We start from the raw sequence: 23,017 nt of genomic DNA, 5'->3' as shown, positions 1-23,017 counted from the left end.
TTGAAGCAATGAAAATCTATAACTTTTAATACCACTTAACCCCAGCATCATGTAGCTCATACACTGGCTCATACGTGTGCTCCTTAAGTATGCACCACCTACCTCAATTTCCACTATAATTATCAACCTACATAATGGCTAATCTAATAAACAGCATCACTATGACATCCAGCAGCATGACAAATAAGACATTGTGTGTGGGGACGCAGGGAAAGGCTGCACCTTAAGGGGGTGTGATTTAGGCAACCTACTCTGATGCAAGTCTTTACCGTTGCTCCAAGGCTCCCCTCGCCCTTCGATTTGAAAATATTCAGTACTTGTATCTCAACTAAGTAGAGATCTAAAGGACATAGCCTGCTGGAATAACATTTTAATCACAGGGAGGGGCTGGTGCCCGAAGCATTCTGCGTTCACGGGGGGTGCAAGAAAGGGCCGCACACCAAGGGGATGTGATGTAGGCAACCTACCCTGATGCAAGTATCAGTGGTTGATTCCACGGCTCGAACCTGTGACCTATAGGCCATACGGAGACAACTTTACCATTGCTCCAAGGCTCCGCCTCACCATACGATTTGAAAATATTCAGTATTTGTATCTCAACTAAGTATATATCTAAAGGACATAATCCACTGGAATAAGATTTTAAGCACAGAAAGCAGACAATTATATTATAACCACTTAACCACAAATGCAGCTTCTTAAGAGAAACTGTCAAACTTGAATTTTTTCGTGCACTTGGCACTGAAAATGAGTTCAGTTTCAGTCTTGAAGAACAATGTAAGACAATTGTGACAACAATCACTGGAGAGGGTTGGAATTTATAACAAAGTATTCCAACCATTAATTTAGAAGAGTTCAATCTTCCAGTCAACCATAATAATCCACTGGTCGCAGAGGAAGGTTCTTCCAAACAATCCATACTTTCAAGGTTTCACACCATTAATAGCTGGAGTGAGACCTCGGGTATTTTTCACATAAGCCACATATTCACTGTAGTGCATAGTAAATAATGTGCTCTGGTATCGAGTTAAACGGATTCGTTTCCTCAGTGATTCTGTTATAGGTCCTTCGTAACCTGCTTTGCGTATCAATGAGTCAATTGCTTCTATCACTGTCCACCCTGGAGACAAAATTCAGAGAGTTCATTTTGCAGCTCAATCAGTTCCAAAAGCGCCAGAAAATCTTAAACAGACAAGAGGTACAACACTCCTCATCAGTGATAGGGAAGGAGGAAGAAAATCACCTTCATGAGCGGCGACCTCAGGTAGGTATGTGGCATTTCTCTTTGTGTTATAGTTAGGGTCAGTGAATTCAATGATTATCCCATGCGTACCTACCTGAACAAACCCATTACATTCGTGAGAATATAATACTAGTACAGCCAGCCAACAAGAGAGAAACACACTGTTGGGAAGAAATGCTGGTAGATAATATTGTGAACCAAGTTGCTCGGACACGGGTGCGGGTGTCCGATACGGGTGCGGATCTAGAGGTCGGATCTTTCGAGATGCTGGTAGCTAATATTGTGAACTAAGTTGCTCGGACACGGGTGCGGGTGTCCGATACGGGTGCGGATCTAGAGGTCGGATCCTTCGAGATGTAAATTCTAAGATTCGGGAATACGGATCCTAGAACGGGTAGGGATACGGGTGTGGGGATCTGGCTAAAAATAATTCAAAAATATAAAAATATCTCTAAATTTTGAGAAATTTTCGAGGAATACTTAAGCATAGCTTGTAAAGTGTAGATTTCTTTTTTATTTTCAAGGTTGTAGATAATTAAAGGACTGATTTCCTAGATACGGTAAGCTATTTTTTTCCCCAATTTTGGTTTTGATTTCGAGAATCAAATTGTATCTCGCCTCAAATTTTTAGTCAAAGTACCCAAAATTATTTGACCAGATTCGGTACGGACCCCACACTCACACCCATACTAGTGTCGTGTCGACACGGGTACAGCACCTAGACTGCCGTGTCGGAGCAACTCACAACAACAAACCCAGTAGTTTCCCACAAGTGGGGTCTAGGGAGGTTAAGATGTACGCAGTCTTACCCCCTACCCCTAGAAGGGCAGAGAGTATTTTCGATAGACCCTCGGCTAGAGAACGATTGGAAAAAAAAAGGTCATTACAACAAGTAGGAATAACAACAAGATGAAATAAGATTGAATCCAAGAATGGAGTCAAACTCTAGATAGTAATAGTCATCTATGGATAAAAGATATCATACTAACACTAATGCTAGCAAACTGAGCAAGACAAAGAGAAACGTTCAACTATCTATAGACCTTCTACCCTAATCGTTGACCTCCACACCCTCCTCTCTAGGGTCATGTCTTCAATCAGCTCCAGTTGCGCCATGTCCCGCCTAATAACCTCTCCTTAAGACTTCTTAAGCCTACCTCTAACCCTCATGCTACCCACCAAGGCTAACTGCTCGCACCTTCTAAACTTCTCTTCTTAACATGCCCGAACCATCTCTACCTCGCCTCCCGCATCTTATTCTCCACAGGGGTCACTTCTACCTTTTCCCGAATAACTTCATTCCAATCTTATCCAACCGGGTATGCCCACACATCCACCTCATCATCCTCAACCCAGCTACTTTTAGCTTCTGGGTATGAGGATTGTCAATAATGAGGATTTACGCACTAGTGAATAGTGATCACCTTACCCATGCACAAATACATACAGAAGTCATATGTCTGATCATTCAGCTAAAAATCAAGAGGAGACTTTGAAAATGTAAAAAGGCTTCCGACATTTGTTTTCAGAATCCGGATTCTCGCGAGGCAGCAAATGAGGAAAGACACCTTTGATCCGAGCTTTACCGATTTACATGTCGGGGGTGTTTATACAAGTTCAAAGATATATTTGATTGTCATGGTTGTGATTCAAATTTCCAAGAGCACCAACGTCCAAACAAAACTAAGTTCTGTCATCTCATCCAAGTACAATATGATGTCTTAGAAACTAAAAAATGCATGCAATGATTCAACACCATTCATATAAGTGCAATCTAGCAGTCTATTTATCGCAGTATTTGCTTCTTATTTGAAATCATTTGGTGCTCATTAATTTGCTCCGCAAAGCCAATGCACTATCAATAAACATGCACGTCAAGCATAAAAGCATGTACATTTCCACTTTGCTTTAAGAATCAGAGTAAGTTCAAAAGTAGTACCTCCCAGTCTAGGTAGTTAGCTGCAGTTTCATAATTAGTTAGAATTGAAACTGTACACTGTAAAGTAGGTAACTCTTTAGCCTGTATTGGGGGGAAACGACGGTCCCTGAGGGCACTGCAAATGAATTCAAACGTCAGTACAAATACTGATATAGTGTCACAGGATATAACAAGCTTTAATATAGGCATGATCAAAATCACTTACTTTCAGAACTTAAGCATGACAAATTTATGGTCTCAAAACAAACAAAGAGAAGGAAAAGGAAATGTAAAATGTCATTTGAAGAGAAACAGTGAAATCTGAAGAGATGAAAGTGCAACAATCTCAAGAGTTAACTGTATACAGATCAAATATCTTTATATCACATACTTACCTATCAAAAAAAGAAAAATCCTTTATAGCACATACTGAATCATTATGAAGTACTACAGCAGTCTGCAAATAGAATGCTTTCAGAAGCTCAAGAAGTGTCTGATCGATTAAAATAAAGTTTTTTTAAAAAAACATACCCAAGTCGAACAAGCCTGTTATCCTTCTGCCACTAATAATCAACACTCATGCAAGAAACTCTCATCACATAATTATCTTAATCTTATTCATCCGTATTAGCTACCAAACATGAAATATTATTACAAAAAGTAAAAAGACAGCTCCGCAAATATAAGAACTTCACTTGTAATTTACCTTGTCAGAGCATAATCCCTAAAACCATTAACAATGCAGCGAGCTTCCAGAGTGCCAATGCATCCTCGCAACCGAGGCTCCCCACCATTCACTGCTTTCTTCCAAGTTACAAATAATGGACTGAAATGCATTTGGGCCACAGGAGAACAAAGCATTCAAAATAATTTTCGCATTGGTTTGGCATTTTATAAGTTTCAAATGAAAGATTAAGACTAACGCTAGCATTTTGGTTAGTATACAAAAGGGAAAATAATAAAGCCTTACCAGTAAGACTAACGCTAGCATTTTGGTTAGTATACAAAAGGGAAAATAATAAAGCCTTACCAGTACAGAACTGACAGGCAGCTTATCAACACTAGACTTAAAAACATTTTACACAACAACATCAACCTAGTAAAATCCCATCAGTGGGGTCTGGGGAGGGTATAGTGTACGCAGACCTTACCCCTACCCCGAAGGGGTAGAGAGGCTGTTTCCGGGAGACCCTCAGCTACATTTTGCAGTGAAGATAATATAGAGAGAGTTAAAACAGATCAAGTTTCAGAGCCACAAACCTTAAACATTATAAGGAAGATTAAAGACTACAAGTAGGGGAAATTATATGGAAAAGGAAGCTTCCCATATGTCGAAAAAGAAGTTCCCTACATAAAATCCTATTTGAAAAGCGGAAAAGGTCCAAATATGCCCCTGTACCATACAAAATTGAGTACATTTGCCCTTTGTAAACACTTTAGCTCAAGAATGCCCTTACCGTCACATAGTTGGTCCATATATGCCCATATAGTCACATAGTTGGTCCATATATGCCCTTATGGTCACAATTGGTCCATATACACCCAAACCAATTAGCTATTTTGTTAATTAATTGTATTAAAGTGTATTACAAACATTATTTCCTTTTTATTAGCGCTTTTTTTTTCTTTACCTTTCTCTTTTCTTTCTTTTTTTTCTATTCTTCTCTTTTTCCCCTTTTCCCATTTTTGGTGGTGTTAAATGGGTGAAGGCAGAAATTCATGCATTTTGTCAAGTGAAATTGGTGACGAAAATGGAAAATGGAGAAGGCATCAGCAATGGAGGAAATCGGATATGATATGGGAGAACGAAAAAGGGGGGAAAAGAGTAGAAAAGAAAAAAAGAAGAAAAAAGAAAGATAAAGAAAAAAAGTACTACAATAAAAAGGAAATAGTGTTTGTTATACTTTAATACAATTAATTAACGAAATAGCTAATTAATTTGGGTGAATTTCGTTTCGAAAAGGGCATAGTGGCGGTTTCTACATCTCGAATCCAGCTCGAATCTGTGACCTATAAATCACACCGAGACAACTTTACAGTTGCTCCAACGCTCCTCTTCGATAAAAGTAAAAAATCACATCTCGAAAGCACATGCAACCAAGAATGTAAACTGATCCACAGTAAAACACTCAACTAAACAACTAGCACAAAACAATCTAATTCATTCCAATCTAAAAATAGAGAAATTGCACATACCCAGGTACAATGTTGTCTATTTTCCACTCTATATCCCAAAAGGATAGTAAAGAAATTTTTACACATCATGTATATTAAATTTCAAAATACCCCATGTATTGAAAAGTAAAAAAGGACCAGATTTTGCAAGAATAGAGATGTGGGTGTCTCTATTTTTAGGCTAAAAGAAAAGGGGAAAAGGAAAAAGTAACATACTGTTCACCCTCATCAAAAGCAGGAGGAGGCGGCTGTTCTTTGTTGTAGTGAGCCACCAATGTATCAAAGCAGTAAACAACCATTTCCTTATTTGCTGACACCATTTTTTTCTCTTGTTAAATTGAAATCAAATATAACCCAGAACAAGAATCGATCTTTCAATCAATCAGTTAACAATCAATGGATCAATTTGAGTCCAATTAATAAAAGGGGTTTTCCCCTTTTTCTATGTGCTTTCAACAAATCTTAAGCAGAATTGAGTGCAGAATAAAAGGAAAGAGCCTTTAGAGTATTCTCCTTCCTTTTCCCCTTTGGCTCTTTTTGAGTTTTTGCTTTAATGGTTCCCAAGAATTATTTAGAGTAGTGGAAAAGCCATATTGCTCAGCTTTTTCCTTTTTGTTTTTCTATTACTCCAAATAAAATAATTACTGTACTATGTTTTTAAATTTTAATCCAAATATAATTAATAGTTTCTCCAATTATTTTTTTGCATTAATGTCGTCAGGGACCAACCTTCTAGAGAAAGGCCAAAAAAGCCCCTCGATTGCTGGAAACTATCATATTTTACTACATTTACGTTGCGTGACAAAAGACTTGAAAGCAACATTAGAATTTCCTAGTTTTAATCCCTCGTCTAAACAGTAAGAGTCTGTTTGGAAAGCAACCTGTTAATTGGAATTGGTATAATTATTAGAGTAGTAATTATACAGTCTAGTAATTATATAGTTGTGTAATTACGACGACCTGTTTGTTTGTCATAGTATAATTACAATGTAATTACAAATTTACTGTTTGGTTGCACAAATATAATTATACAGTCAAATTAAATTTTAAATGAAATAATTATCAAAATTTAAAAGTTAATATTATAAATATATGCCTACAAATTTTTATAAGTATAAATGATAATATATTTGGTATTTAAGATATATATTTTTTCGTGAATATACATTAATTAGTAATCATATATTTATAACTAATATTGTAAAGATAATTTATATTTATATATATATATATATATATATATATATATCAAATTAATAATATTTAGTTGTTGTATACTTACAAAAATTAAAAACTTACGTTTTGTAAGAACATCATGGAATTCATGTTTGATAAAATAAATTAATATTTATAAATACAATATCATAACACTATTCAAATGTTTGACAAAACTAATCTAATAATTCTAACTAAAAATAAACAACATGCAATGTGAGGCAATACTACTAAAACAAGTAAATTGAAACCAAGAAATAACACAATTTCAAAATTCAAAAAATATGTCAAATTCCAACATAATAATAAGTAAGTTCCACTGCAACTTAAGATTAGGAAACACAATAAGTTTATAACCACATTCAACAACGAAATTTCACTTTAATTGCATCACTCATTATATGTCAAGTTTGTTAATGACTCATTATTTCTAATATTAGGAGGTGTAGTTTCAAAAAATAGAATAATAAAATATAAGCAATTACACGGAATCACAAGAAGTAAAAGTAGAGAAATAAAAGATAAATAATGTACAAAGAAAAAAATATTTTAAAATTTCAAAAGAAATTAAAAAGTACAAATAAAAATTAAAAAGTAAAATAATAGAATTAAAAAGTTATAAAGAAAATAAATTAAAATAAAAACAAAAAGGCAAGAAACTAAAAGGCAGCCTTGTAATTACACAGTGTAATTATCACCAATTCTCACCTCTCCCTTGAGAATTGGAGAGTATAATTACACCCCTCTGATTATACCCAATTCCATGCTGACCAAGTAATTACTTGGCCAAACAAACATGTCAAACCGTGTAATTACACCCAATTACACTCAAATCCAATTCCTGGGTGGCTTTCCAAACATACTCTAATAATGTTTTCCAATAAAACGTAGTCTATAGAATCTATAGACATTCTACCCTCAAATGATAGCCCACTTATAGAATTGTTATTGAAATATGTATTGCTGTAAAATAAAATAATAAACTTTTTGAAAAATAGAAACAGAAAGTTAGTAGAACTAGAACGTCAAAACATATTCTAGAAACAGTATAGTAATTTCAAAATAAATTCTGAAAAATAGTATAGGAACAAATCGAGCCCACTGAATACACAGTGTGTCCTTAAGGAAATTATCCCCCTCAAGTACCCGAGGTTCTGGAATATATCCTCCTAAGATAGAACGATTTAACTCACCAGCGTATTGGTACCAAAAACGCAGATGAACAGCGAACCACTCAAAGGCTATAAAACACACTGGAATTTTTGTGCAGAAGAAGAAGAAGAAGATTATTAGAAAATTTCGTAAGTAAATATTCTCGGATTTGAAGGAATATTTATAGCCAATTTGGTATTGTTTCTGAAAAGGTTTGCAACCTTTCAGAACAGTCATAGCTGTTGGAAATATTGCAGGAAAATTAAACGGATTTAAAATCATCCGGGAAAGAAAAATTGGACCGAACCGGCTCGCGGGTCATCGGTGATTTGAATTTTTGTTAATTAATTTTAATTAATTAATTAAATATTTGAAAAGAATTTTGTCCAAAAAGATTAATCAATCAATCGTTGACCAAATCCGAAGCCGAAGCCGAAGTCGAGCCGAGCGAGTGACCGACGACGACGGCGCGAGACTTGCCTTCTTCTTAGATCTTTAAGAGCTAAAAGATGAGATTCTCTATATATACACAAAGATTTTATTTCCTTCTACCAATGAGGGACAAAGTGCATTAGTAAAGTGAACTCATTCAAAATTTCGGTTCCCTCCATTTCTTTTCCCACCATTTCTTTTCCCACCATTTTCCATTCACTCTTCTTTTGTTATTAATAACAAAATCCAACAATACCCCACATGAATGAGGAATGGCTATAAACTTAAAGAAATGCACGGACGTGTGTGTGTTTCACATGCAAGAATTAATTGCATCTGGATAAGTAGGTTTCCCTTTGAACTTTCCGTAGTGAACTTATATCGGATACACTCGGTCAATTGGTAGATTTGATATCTTTGAACCGTCGAGCTTTGTTGTATACCTAGACAACATAAGTCACACAATCAATCCTTAACCATCTATGGTTCTCACGGCTGTGTTCGTTTCAACCATGAACACCGCCTAGTTTCATGAGTGCTTAGAGAATGGGCCTTTACTTTCATTCTCCTTGAAGCGTCTTACACTTCACACTTACATAGGTGATTCCTAAACGTGTAATCCTAAAGACACACTATCTGGTCATATCCTGTCAGACTTAGCAAATCATTAAAAAGCTTTAAGCTTTTTGACTCATCAAAAAGCCTTAATGCTTTACCTTGTTTTTGAACATTGTCTTCATCACGAGAATGGATTGAGTTAGTTGACAATGTTGAACCGTCATTCATAACTTTGTTTAATCTCTTTGAACATAACTCTTGGGATCTCCAGTCTACTAGGGAGAGTTACCGCCATGATGACTTGTCCTAGGCCTTTAACCCCATTCTCTTTGATGATCTTTCAACCGCCTTTCTAGATAGGCCTTTTGTAAGTGGATCCGCCACGTTATCTCTTGACTTTACGTAGTCAATTGTGATAACACCACTAGAGAGTAGTTGTCTAATGGTATTGTGTCTCCGTATAATATGACGAGATTTTTCATTATACATAACGCTCCCTGCCCTACCTATTGTCGTTTGACTATCACAATGTATACAAATAGGTGCCAAAGGTTTGGGCCAAAATGGAATATCTTCCAAAAAATTCTGGAGACATTCAGCTTGTTCACCGGCCTTATCTAAAGCTATGAATTCAGATTCCATTGTAGAACGAGCGATGCACGTTTGTTTGGATGATTTCCAAGATACTGCTCCACCCCCAATTGTGAAAACATATCCACTCGTGGATTTAACTTCAGACGATTTGATGATCCAATTTGCATCACTATATCCCTCAATCACGGAAGGATATTTGTTATAATGCAAAACATAATTTTGGGTATGTTTCAGATATCCCAAAACCCGTTTCATTACCATCCAATGTATTTGATTGGGATTACTTGTAAACCAACTCAGTTTGCTAATAGCACATGCTATATATGGTCGCGTACAATTCATGATATACATCAAACTTCCCAATACTCTTGCATAGTCCAGTTGTGAGTCACTTTCACCTTCATTCTTTTGAAGTGCATAACTCACGTCAATTGGAGTCTTGGCAATTTTGAAATCCAAATACTTAAACTTGTCAAGTACCTTTTCAATATAGTGAGACTATGATAATGCTAGACCTTGTGGAGTTTTGTGAATTCTGATTCCTAAGATCACATCAGCAACTCTTAAGTCTTTCATGTCGAATTTGCTAGACAACATGCGTTTTGTAGCATTTATATCTGTCATACTTTTGCTCATTAGCAACATGTCATCAACATAAAAACAAACAATGACTTCATGACCTGGAGTGTTTTTAATGTAAACACATTTGTCACACTCGTTGATTTTAAATCCATTTGCCAACATTGTTTGGTCAAATTTTGCATGCCATTGTTTGGGTGCTTGTTTAAGTCCATAAAGCGATTTAACAAGTTTGCACACTTTCTTTTCTTTACCAGGAACCACAAAACTCTCAGGTTGTTCCATGTAAATATCTTCCTCCAATTCTCCATTTAAGAAAGTTGTTTTAACATCTATTTGATGGATTTCAAAACCATACACGGCCGCTAGTGCCACTAAAACCCTAATAGATGTTATCCTTGTTACTGGCGAGTAAGTATCAAAGTAATCAAGACCTTCCTTTTGTCTATAACCTTTAACAACAAGTCTTGCCTTATATTTGTCAATAGTGCCATCAACTTTAATTTTTCGTTTAAAGATCCATTTCGAACCTAAAGGCTTATTTCCCGAAGGAAGATCAACCAATTCCCATGTATGGTTATCCAAAATTGATTGAATCTCACTATTGACTGCCTCTTTCCAAAACGCTGAATCAGAAGACGACATAGCTACTTTAAAAGTTTGAGGCTCATTTTCAAGTAAAAATGTCACAAAATCTGGTCCAAAGGAAGTAGATGTTCTTTGACGTTTACTACGCCTTGGATCTTCTATACTTGGAGTATTTTCCTTTGGTTCTTCCCAAGGTCGTTTAGGTCTTTCACTTAACGACTCGCATTCAGTTTTATACGGATAGATGCTTTCAAAGAATTCAACATTATCCGATCCCATTACCGTATTAACATGAATCTCGGGATTATCGGATTTATGAACCAAAAACTGACATGCTTTACTGTTTGTAGCATATCCAATGAAAACGTCTGCTATTTTTTGTCCAATTTTAACCCTTTTAGGTAAAGGAACTTGTACCTTTGCTAGACACCCCCCACACTTTGAAATATTTCAAGTTGAGTTTTCTTCCTTTCCATTTTTCATATGGAATAGATTGCGTTTTGTTGTGGGGTACTCTATTGAGTATTCGGTTAGCTGTAAGGATAGCTTCTCCACACAAACTCTGCGGTAATCCGGAACTTATTAATAAAGAATTCATCATTTCTTTTAATGTCCGATTTTTTCTTTTCACAATTCCGTTGGTTTGAGGTGTGTAAGGTGCAGTAGTTTGATGGATAATTTCATATTCCGAACATATTTCTGCAAACGGAGATTCATATTCTCCACCTCTATCACTTCTAATCATTTTGATCTTTTTATTCAATTGATTTTCTACCTCATTCTTGTATTGCTTAAATGCTTCAATTGTTTCATCATTACTATTAAGCAAATAAACATAACAATATCGAGTGCAATCGTCAATAAAAGTAATAAAATACTTTTTCCCACTTCGAGATGGCGTCGACTTCATATCGCAAATATCAGATGAATTAAGTCTAAAGGATTTGAATTCCTTTCAACAGACTTATAAGGATGTTTTACAAACTTAGATTCAACACATATTTGACATTTCGATTTATTACACTCGAATTTAGGCAATACTTCTAAATTAATTAACTTCCGCAAGATTTTATAATTGACATGTCCTAAACGAATATGCCATAAATCATTTGACTCCAATAAATAAGAAGCTGAAATTTTATTCATACTGTCAACAACCATTACATTGAGTTTGAAAAGGTCCTCTGTGAGGTAGCCTTTTCCAACATACATTTCATTCTTGCTTACAACAACTTTATCAAAAACAAATACACATTTGCGGGAAAATTAAACGGATTTAAAATAATCTGGGAAAGAAAAAATTGGACCGGACCGGGTCGCGGGTCATGGGTGATTTGAATTTTCGTTAATTAATTTTGATTAATTAATTAAATATTTGAAAATAATTTTGTCCAAAAAGATTAATCAATCAATCTTTGACCAAATCCGCCGAAGCCGAGCCAAGCGACGACGGCGGCGTGAGGCTTGCCTTCTTCTTAGCTCTTTAAGAGTTAAAAGATGAGCTTCTCTACATATACACAAAGATTTTCTTTCCTTCTACCAATAAGGGACAAATTGCATTAGTAACGTGAACTCATTCAAAATTTCATTTCCCTCCATTTCTTTTCCCACCATTTTCCATTCACTCTTCTTTTATTATTAATAACAAAATCCAACAAGAATTACACTAGATTATTATTGTAATAACACGTTCAAACTTTCTCACAGTTTAAGCGTCCGATTGAATTGCATTTTGTGAAAAAGCTATAGAACACAATTGAGAAAAATAAAACACAAGTTTTGTTTCAACTTTCATCCTGGTCAACTAAAGATGTAGTCTAGAATCTAATTTGGTTCGAATAATTATAATCCCCTCATTCTTAGGTGTTTTAAAATTCTTATAAATCCTTGGTTTGAACATCATACTATTGGTTATTGTATCAATCGTTTAATTGCATGCAATAATGTCATGGTAGACAATTGAAATTAAGTACCTGAAAAACCTAGATCCATTCGAGAATAGAACTAATTCCGTCCTTAAGATTTTATGTTAAGCATAAAATGCCTTATAGTTTTATATTTTTATATATCTTATGTTCTCATGTTAACTAAAAACGTAAACTATAATAGAAGTTTGATCCACATGAGATGTATAATGCAGAGCTAAAGAAGCACCAGTCACTATCTGATTAAACAAAAACTAGCTTACAAGTCGAACCCCCACCAATAAGTAAGATCGCTTACACTTGGATAATCGTCAAGTGCTAATTAGGTGTGGAGGATATAGATTGTTTAAAAAGAGAAAGTAGTTGGTCGAAAATAAAGGAGAAGTAGCGACCTTCTACTAAACATCACATTAAGGATGACCTTTGGGTCCTTTTCACAACATATAAATACCATGAAATGTATATTGAATGCAGCACGGGCTTACTTCGTGAAAAAACTGGATTTTAGTACTAACTTACCAAACAGGCGCACAATCGTATTAAATTTTTAGGTTCCTTGAAAATTATCGGCAAGTGTTTTCTTCATTTTCGGCAACAGTAGGAAAAAAAGACATGATATAATGAAATCTATCCCTGTTTGTAAAAGAAAGCAGGCAAAAGAGTTCCATGGTACATTTTGTTAAAGTATTTAATTGTATCCAACACAAATATCCAGAACGTAATTGTTAAAGTAAATGGTCGTAGCACACAATGAGTACAAGGATTATTCAAGTTAATCCGAATCCGAATCCGAATCATGTCTTCTTCTCTTCTCCTTGTCTTTCTTGTGTTTCCTCCTGTCATCTGAATCTCGGGTATGCTTCCTCTTATCGTCTGAATCGCGGGAACGTTTCCTCTTATCGTCTGAATCGCGGGACTGTTTCCTCTTATCATCTGTATCCTGCAAGTGTCGCTTCTCTCTCCTTTCATCTTTTTCCCGTCTCTTCTCTTCTCGCCTCCTCTTCTTTTGGCTCCTTTCATCCTCTGACTCTTCTTCATTCTGTAGGGGTGCAGCAGCAGTTACACTCACATTAATCTTTTCTGCAGGCTCATTGATCGGATTAGATGGAAAAGCCGATGGTGAAATTGGCTCTTCCCAAGGTTTGGGCAATCTGCAGAATGCGTTAACAAACATGATTAGGCACCCGTACAGAATAAAGAAGAAACAAATCCACACAGTAGTCCTTTATTATTTTCTTTAAATCTTAATTTAGTTACTCTAGAACCTTTCGTCTTTAAAGTCAAGCCAACATTCCTCGACTAGCAATGAAACTGAGAAATTCATCCATGAGAAAAAAGCTAAAGGGTGCGGAAAATATACTGCGCATAATGCACAACATAAGAAATAAAATGACTGCTAAGAATCACAAAATCTAGAGAGAACTTTCATTGCTAGAGAACCAATACTTACTTTGAGAAACCAAGTCCATCTACCCGAGCTGCTTCAGAATGGCCTGCTCCCAAGTCTTCTGCAGTTGAACCTCTCTTCACAAGTTCAGAAAACTCATGTTTATCTAGCCGAGTACCTTGAGGACGTGTGGCACGCTTAGGAGCTAAGCCCAGCGCCTCCCTCATTGCCTGCTCCTCCTCTTCTTTAATCCTACGTATTTCTTCTTTTGCTGCCTCCATATCCTTTTCCTGGGATTTCTTATCGCGGGTGTACCAATGAAGATCTTTCCCTGCACAGAGGGGAAAAACACCACAACAAGATGTGAAATATGCCACTAATTAAGTCTATGTAATGAAGAAATAGAATGTTCAGCGCAACTTACCCCAGCTCTCCCAGTAAAAAAGCACTAGAATTTCCAGATAAAATATGCATTCAGTACCTCATGAATCCAACATGTTATTTATAACTTCAAATCTATATCGGCTAGCTTTATCCAAACATGCATCTTCAGACTTAGCAAGATAATTACAGTCTACAAAGCAGGGCAGAAAATTTCCTCCGAGGATACAAGATTAGACAAGATAAAAATTACCACACCTGCCAGAAGGTGCAATTAGCACACATCAAGGATAAATGAGAGGAGGACGCTAGAGATTGTTTGTTTATGTCCTACGTCTACCTCCAGATGCACTCTTAGTGCGAAATGAAATTATTAGAAGGGGACGAGGTAGACCTCAAATCACTTGGAATCTATGCATACCTAGCCGTAGCGGACCCAGGATTTTGCACAAGCGGGTTCAATAAATGATGATGGTAGCTAATAGTATAAGCGTTCAATTTATTACAAGCATGATTCGATAACTTTTTTTTTCTTTTTGTTCGTAACACAATCTCAAAATAAATTCATTTTAAAGTTGGCACACTAAAATTTTAACAAAGTTGAAAAAAATATTTTGAAAGAAGGTACAACAGATTTATCAACTTTCTATTTGATTTAACAAAAGTTTATTAACCCTAAAATATTTAAATATTTTGTTATTACTAAGAAGCTGTTACTTGCAGAAAATAGAGAACTAAAAAGATTTATAAATGATAAACCAATAACAATGAAAAAAGACCTATACACCAAAGCAGAAAATTTAGTATAAAATAATTAAGCATTAATAATTAAATTAAACTAACAGATTATAAATGATTTCAATAAATATACTTGCATGTTATATCAAAATTTAAGAAAGGAAGAACCAAAATTAACTTTGTAGATAGGTTTAGTCTTTTATTTTTATAAAGCAGATTAAACTATGGAATAGTTTTTATTGTATTCAAGCAAAAAAAATAAAGTGAAACAGAAAAATGAGTAGGAATAGGACATGAGAGTAAAATAAATTTAGAAGGGAAAACTTGGTTGATTTGAAACACAATATCGCCTACTGTATGGTTAATTTGCACACACGCCGTTCCAAATGCAGACAAAATAAAAAATAGAAATGTGCACTGTATTGGATTTGAACCTGGTTACCCGATGCCAATTTGAACCCCCGGCACCATCTCGACAGAGATTTCACTTGGTTCAAGCGGGTTCAAATAATATTTTTAAACTTATCTTCTCCGTTTTAAATATAATTTACCTCTATACACAGTATAATTTTCTAACAAAGCGGGTTCAGTTGAACCCCCTTGGCACCATGTGGTCCGCCCCTGATACTTGGCCAAAGGTAGGGTATGATGGAAGAAGATGACCTATATAGGCAATACAAATTAGTTGGGATATATTTTAGACATATTAGTAAGTCACTTTAGATCTTATGCTTTCTAGGAATCTTTTAGTCTTGACAGAGATTTATATGTCAGTTGAAAATGTAGAGAACTTCAAACACATTTTTGTTATTATTTGTATCTTGCATAATATAGGCCTTAGAATGAGTTTACATGGAGAAACATGATCAATGAGGATTCATATAGCCGACTACAACTCGTTTAGGACTGAGGTATCTGTATCACTCTCCCCCAACAACCAATAAGGCAAATCAATCAACTATGCCTCAATCATAAACTAGTCGTCTCTATAAGAATTTTTTGTATCTATTGAACTCCATTCAATTTTGTTTCAATTTTCAGTACATAATTGTCTTTTAAGGCAACCTCGGAGTTACCTAAAGCTAGAGATTCTCTAAACTTCACACTTATCTTACATGCACATACAAGTCTGTAACCAGAATAAAACAAGAAATCACACGACCTAATGTAAGCAACAATAACCACCAAGTCTAATTCCAACTAGTTCGTGTAGCCTATATGAATCTTTTGCTACTGTTATGTGCTTTTCTTGGCTAAATACATACAGATTCCAAGGGATAAGGTCTTTTAATAAAATTTCCTCGATGTAATTGTAGGCCTCTTTCAGTTTATTTTTTTTCTCGATAAGGGTATTTCAGTTATTTATTATATTATATGTGCTACTTGCACCCTCTGTTGATGTGATCATCTCTAATCTTTTTCAATCTTGTATAGTTGGACAACCATACAAAGATTCGCAATTTCAACATCATTCAAGTTGTTGATAGCCCCTCTTTTAATCGGTTTAAGATGTTGATAGGCCTTATAGCCCAATATTCACTCCTACACAATATTGCTAGTCTGAAAACTTTTATACAACTTCCTTTCACTTTATTAAGTATTTACTTATCACATAGGACTCTGTATACGGATGGCAATGGGGCAGGGAAAAGTAGGGCAAGACAGGGACCCTTGGTGTAAACCTACCATTATACTAAACTCCCTTCTTACCTATTTTTTTTAAAAAATTACTAAACTCTTTTATACTGTTCACACACCTTTGATTGCTCCTTCGTACATAATCTTTGTGACATTAATATATTTGGTATGAGTTCATTTATTCTAAAGTATACTTCCCTTGGCATTTCTATTACATGCTTGACTAAAAAACTAGACTGATCGATCAAAAACTCAATACAACATACAATAGGAACATCCTGCAAAATCTATCACTTATGGTGCATTGTATGGTAATAGAAGATAATAGAATAATTGCAGCAGCAAATAAAAGGTAACATGAAGTACTGTGATACTTCATGTATTACTTTTTTTCATATCTACAATCTTCAGAAGAAGAATAATTCTTTTAGCCATTTTTATAAGTGGAAGAAGAAGAAAATTCATAATTAAGAAAAAAAGAAAAAAGAGAAAAGGAAAGAGCAGCTCTTATACATAGGGATCAACATATGTAGTTAGGACCATTCTTTTACTTACAATGGGCACAAACTGCTAATGAAATTAGCACGTATCAAAGGGAAAACAGCAGAAGCAATATGTTTCTTATCGACTAATTTCCAGCAATTGCAATTGTGATATACTACGAGAACAAGAATAAATACCTTTCTGCCATCTCCCAACTGGTGCTTTGATACTATGACCTATATAATTTTCTCGATGTTTATCGACCTTCACGTCATCCCAGCTAAATTCTGTTGCAGCAAAGAAATTGTACATTAGGAAATACTACATAATAGGACATAGGCATAACAGTTTGATTCTCCAAAAACAAAATAATTTTGTGCTAGAACAACCTATGCCATCTACAGAGAGACTTCATTAAGCGTTTCTGAACTAGATAGCATCATAACTCAAAATTCAATTTTTTTTCTGAAAGGTAAGTATGATCATTACTCGAAACTCATGACTCTAGGAAGAGCTTAGATCTAGTGATCCTGACATCTGCGTATCTGTCTCCTCATTTTTTGTTGGAGAGAGTTGGATTAGTAAGGCAGACCGCCCCCCCCCCCACCCACCCACCCACCCACAAAAAAAAAAAAAGGAGAAACATTCAGATAAGAAGGGAAAATATAAAAAGGCAGACAAAAATATGTATGACCAGCAGGAGCGGACGCCAAGATAGCTGACCACATCTAGCTGCATCAGTAGATAGCAACTAATTTGTTGTGGCACATACATGATTCACCCCATACAAGCAGCACGTACAACAAAACTTCCGAATCTAAGAAATTGAAACATGGACTTAAAAAATACAGACATCAAATTATCAGAAAATAAACATGCATTGAACACCACCTCCCGCCTATCACCCAAAAATAAAAGAAAGAGAATGATTGCGGCAACTCTCTGCTTTATTCGGTCAAGTAACCCTTTACACAATGTTCCTACTTCCTAGATCACAAACCCAATATAGTATCCTTTATACTTTTAAACCCTAGAGTCCTAGACCTGATGTATAACCCACCAAGCTAGAAAGCCTGAATTTTAAACCCTAGAGTCCTAGTCCTTGGATTGAAGCATAGTCATCGTAATTGTTATTGTAGAACCATGAGGTCTAAGGTTCAAATCCCAGGGGAGACAAAAAATGCTAGGAATTTCTTCCCATCCGCCTAAGCTTTGGTGCGCAAAGTTGCCCGATACCTAGTGGGAGGTAGTAGGTATCCAATGGGCTAGTGCACAAGCTGGCTCATACACCACTTGTCATAAATAAAAAAAGTAATTGTTGTTGCTTATAACTCCTAAATGTTTTCCATTGTAATCCTACTTTTGAGTGCTGGGCGAAAATCTGGTTTTGTTTATCACTATAATAAATCTACATAATGCAATTCCAAAATTTAAGGTTTATCGAATAAGCCTTCTCATTTAACTGCTAACTTCAAATTCAACACACAATAAGAAGACTCGATCTTTGTAGGGAGCGGTGATTTTCCCCAATTACTGACCCGATAAGGAAATCAGACTAACAATATAAGGGGAAACCCGAGATTAAGAGAGATGGGAAAGAGGGGGAAATGAAAGCTTACGATCTCGACCACCGCGAACGCCACCTCTAGTTGGATGATACATCTTTTGCCCCTTTCTTCTAACCCTGGATTTCAATTGCAGGAATGAATCCAAAAACCGAGGTACTGAAACGGAAAATAGGATTTTGGTACCTCGTTTTTTCTCTTAACCACTTAAACTTCAACCAAAAATTTAAGATAATGTTATAAAAACAACTAGTCTTACCGCAGGCGCTTTGCGCGTATACCCCACCTTAATGACTAAATATTTAAAATAATTATATAAATATTATAATAAAATTTTATTTGAGTTATAAATAAAAGTTATATAATTAAAATAAAGAAAATAATTTTTACAATATATTTAACATTAAAGTTTATATACATTTCAAATAAGTAAGAATTTAATGCAAAAAAATTAATTAACTTCAAAATATTAGGAAACTTAAATGATGTTTTTGGGAAAATGATGATAATGCGTATATATTCCCATTTATTGTTCTAATAAAGTTTAAAATAAATAATGACGATTTTGGACTTCTGCTTTAAGTGCCTCTGATTATGTTATTGAATCTATCCAATTCTTCTTTATTTTGGGATTAATTAATAGAATATACTTGAATACATAAATTAAACGATAAGGATGTAATAGTAATTTTTTCTCCTCTAAATTTAGATATATTATTTGAAGTTGATGTGCAATTATTAAGTGTTCTTTTATTAGTTAAGTATTTAAAAATTTAATATTGAATTAAAGAGTATAATAATAGCGGGTAATGTGAAAATTTATTAGTGTCTATATTTATTTTTTTGTATATAAATGTTATAGAATGAGTGCTTGTTTATAAGGGTTAAAGTCGATCACTTTACATAAAGATTTTGGTGTATCGATTCACGTGAATTTAAAAAGAATATTCTTTGAATATATTTTTTAAAAAATATTATTATATGTATGGCCAAATATTAAATCCTAATATTATGGATATTTGTTACTCCATATGCTTTTATCATAATTTCTCAAAGATTTATCAACTTATACAAATAACTTAATATATGAAAAACTACATTGAATTATTTGTTGGAATCAATGGAAAAAGAAAAACTTCCTTTGGTGAATAGCCACCATATTTGGTAGGATTTTTGGAAGCCATACTTTGGTTTCGTATGCTTTAAATGTTTTTTTCATTCATATAGATTTTATCTTTTAACTTTCTTTATTTGAGAATAAAAGTGGCAAATTCATTAATAATTTCAAACTCCTAATTATTAGTAATTTAATTTATTTATAAAAGAAGATTTAATGCATTTAATATCGTTATACAAAGATACATATTTCAAATAAGGAATGATTTAATCACCAAAATTTTAGCTAATTTTAAACACGTAAAAAATAGAAAAATAACTAAATGACGACTTTGTCTAGTGTGAAATCTATATTTAAAGGGCAAAAAAGACAAACGACATTTTACTAACAGCCTTCGTGCTTTTAATATAGTATAGATAAAAAGAAGAAGATGTTATAAATATTATTTTATTTATGGTGAAAGCCTATATTTTAGAGAGATTTTAGGGTTTGTTACGTTGTGGCTAAGTCACTTTTTTCCTATAAATAGAGGGGTTCTATTCTATTGTAATTCATCACAAATCAATAAGAATTCTTTCTCTCTACTTTTTTCTGTAATACTCTTCTTCTTTTATTGTTTTATAACGCGTTATTAGCACGAAACTATAACCAATCGAGTAGAGGGCGGTTGTTTTAATTTGTAGATATACTATTAATTAGTTGTCTAGCGTTTGAGAAATTACACCATCCGTGGAGAGAAGATATAGGAATTTGCGTGAGGCTCTTAGGTGAATACATTGATATTCCTTTACTAGCATCTGCTTCGGTCACCGGGCTTTGGGATACATGCGTGGTGCTCAATTTAGACATAATATTGAGCATAATGATTATCAATTATTTCATGAACTTCCTTTAGCAATAAATTCTGGACTTAAGGTAAGTATTTTACCTTATTTTTCTCTTTTAAATTCCTGAAATTCTACAATTTATTAATTTTAAATACAAGCAAAACAATAAATTTTGATTTTAACTCTACTAGAGTCTATAAGAAATTATAACCACCTATTACGACCCGGAATTCCCACCATCGAGCCCGTGATGGCGCATAACATTCCACTTGCTAGGCAAGCCGACATTAGAGAATTATTAAGCCAATCCTTATTCAATTCAGTATATAATAGCAAATAAGCTAAAATGAAATACAACCAAACCTGGTCAACGAGGCTGCTATAGATGAGAACCCCTCCACAAACCGACGATAATAACTCGCCAAACCCAAGAAACTCCGGATCTTCGTGGCTGAAGTGGGTCTAAGCCGGTTTTGAACTGCCTCAATCTTCTTAGGATCCACCTAAATACCCTATACTGATACAACGTTCCCCAAGAAAGCGAATGAGCTCAACCAAAACTCGCATTTTGAAAACTTAGCATATAACTGGCTATCTCTCAGAGTCTGAAGTACGATCCGAAGATGTTGCTCGTGCTCCTCTCAACTGCGGGAGTAGATCAAGATATCATCAATAAACACAATCACGAAAGAATCCAAATAAGTTTTGAACACCCGATTCATCAAATCCATGAATGTTGCGGGGGCATTTGTCAGCCCAAATGACATCACTAGAAACGCATAATGCTCATACCGAGTCCGAAAAGCTGTCTTAGGGACATCAAATGCCCTAATCCTCAACTGATGGTAGTCAGACCTCAAATCGATCTTAGAAAATACCTTGGCACTCTGAAACTGATCAAATAAATCATTAATTCTCGGCAATGGATACTTGTTCTTGATGGTGACTTTGTTCAACTGTCGATAGTCTATGCACATTCTCATCGCTCCATCTTTCTTCTTCACAAATAACACGGGCGCACCCTAGGGCGAGACACTAGATCAAATGAAGCACTTATCAAGTAAATCTTGCAACTCCTCTTTCAATTCTTTCAACTCTGGTGGGGCCATACGGTATGGCAGAATAGAAATGGGCCGAGTGCCCCAAACCAAATCAATACAGAAGTCGATGTCCCTGTCGGGTGGCATCCCTGGCAGGTCTGTAGGAAATACCTTTGGAAACTCTCGGACAACTGGTACAGAATCCACGGAAGGAACCTCCACACTAGAATCGTGGATATAAGCCAAATAAGCTAGACACCCCTTCTCAACCATACACCAAGCATTCATATAAGAGATAAGCCTGCTAGTAGAATGACCAGAAGTCCCTCTTTACTCTAATCGAGGCAAGCCCGACAAGGCTAAGGTCACCGTCTTGGCGTGACAATCCAATATAGTGTAATAAGGTGACGGTTAATCCATACCCAAGATAACATCAAAGTCTACTATATCGAGAAGTGAAAGGTCCACACTAGTCTCAATACTCCTAATGGTAACCATATACGGACAATACAAGCGCTCTACTACAATAGCATTTTCCACATGTATGGACATATATATGGGGGCACTTAAAGAATCACGGGGCATAACCAAATATGAAGAAAAATAGGAGGACACATACGAATAAATAGAACCCGGATCAAATAAAACTGAAGCATCTCTACTGCAAACTGAAACAGTACATATAATAACGACGTCAGAAGACTCAACCTTAGGTCTGGCAGGAAAAGTATAGCAACGGGCTGGGCCCCACCACTCTGGACGACATCTCTAGGACAGGCCCTAGTTGGCTGGCATCCACCTCTAGCAGCCTGACCTCCACCTCTAATGGCCTGACCACTACCTTTGGCTGCATGACCCCTACCTCTAGCTGGCTGATTGGGTGGTGAAGCACCCGGTTCCGAGACTATGGCACGAGAACCCTGATGCTGAGAACTGCTCGATGCACGAGGGAAAAATCTAGCAATGTGCCTCGGATCACCACAAGTATAACAGGACCTCGGCTGCGATGACTGCTGGCCTTGAAACTAACCTTGTAGGCCTGAGTAACCACCCTAAAAACTCCGGAGTGGAGGTGCACTGATAGGAGCTGGTGGTGCACTGTAAGGTAGGTGGTCAGAATAATGCATAGGAGGGTTATGACCACCTGAAGCACCGTGGGATGCCTGGAGTGCTGAATGAAATGGCCTAGGAGGATGGCCTCTACCAAAGGTACCCTGGCCTTCAGATGAGGCTCCATTGAATCCACCGAAGTGAAGAGGCCTCTTGTTAGACCCTTGACCACTCCCCTGAGCTAGAACCATCTCGACTAGACTCGCTTGGCAATATTGGCAGCCGTCTAAAAAGAAATCTCACTCCCAATCTCCTTAGTCATCTTCAATCTGAAAGCTGAGCAAGTCCTCCAACAAACCTCCTCACCCTCTTTCTCTCTCGGTAGGAAGCAAAAAAATAGCATGACGGGCCA

The 23,017-nt window shown here is 35.7% G+C and overlaps 2 protein-coding genes across 2 annotated transcripts; both read right to left on the bottom strand.

The window, feature by feature from the left end:
• Positions 1–640: 640 nt before the first annotated feature.
• On the bottom strand, positions 641–5,966 carry LOC104220163 (uncharacterized protein At2g38710). The gene is made up of 5 exons (XM_009770984.2): positions 5,553–5,966; positions 3,868–3,987; positions 3,183–3,297; positions 1,244–1,337; positions 641–1,120 (listed from the first exon to the last, which is right to left on the bottom strand). The coding sequence occupies exons 1-5, from the start codon at positions 5,654–5,656 to the stop codon at positions 924–926; spliced, it is 630 nt and encodes a 209-aa protein (XP_009769286.1). The 5' UTR covers positions 5,657–5,966; the 3' UTR covers positions 641–923.
• A 7,031-nt stretch (positions 5,967–12,997) lies between these two features.
• LOC104220164 (uncharacterized) lies at positions 12,998–18,799 on the bottom strand. The gene is made up of 4 exons (XM_009770986.2): positions 18,626–18,799; positions 17,204–17,293; positions 13,830–14,097; positions 12,998–13,530 (listed from the first exon to the last, which is right to left on the bottom strand). Exons 1-4 carry the CDS (start codon positions 18,666–18,668, stop codon positions 13,152–13,154), a joined length of 780 nt encoding a protein of 259 aa, XP_009769288.1. The 5' UTR covers positions 18,669–18,799; the 3' UTR covers positions 12,998–13,151.
• Positions 18,800–23,017: the final 4,218 nt, after the last annotated feature.

The sequence above is a fragment of the Nicotiana sylvestris genome, chromosome 5 (assembly GCF_000393655.2).
Source record: "Nicotiana sylvestris chromosome 5, ASM39365v2, whole genome shotgun sequence".
Lineage (NCBI taxonomy): Eukaryota > Viridiplantae > Streptophyta > Magnoliopsida > Solanales > Solanaceae > Nicotiana > Nicotiana sylvestris.
This window is presented reverse-complemented; position numbering and strand designations above follow the sequence as displayed.

Excerpts from the sequence above, each read along its gene's own strand:
- LOC104220163 (XM_009770984.2), bottom strand. The coding sequence starts at position 5,656 with ATGGTGTCAGCAAATAAGGAAATGGTTGTTTACTGCTTTGATACATTG. Across the intron at positions 3,298-3,867 it reads AGGGATTATGCTCTGACAAG|TGCCCTCAGGGACCGTCGTT; the intron begins GTAAATTACAAG and ends ATTCATTTGCAG. Across the intron at positions 1,338-3,182 it reads CTAACTACCTAGACTGGGAG|GTAGGTACGCATGGGATAAT; the intron begins GTACTACTTTTG and ends GGGTTTGTTCAG.
- LOC104220164 (XM_009770986.2), bottom strand. The coding sequence starts at position 18,668 with ATGTATCATCCAACTAGAGGTGGCGTTCGCGGTGGTCGAGATC. Across the intron at positions 14,098-17,203 it reads AGTTGGGAGATGGCAGAAAG|GGAAAGATCTTCATTGGTAC; the intron begins GTATTTATTCTT and ends CCCTCTGTGCAG. Across the intron at positions 13,531-13,829 it reads GATGGACTTGGTTTCTCAAA|ATTGCCCAAACCTTGGGAAG; the intron begins GTAAGTATTGGT and ends CGCATTCTGCAG.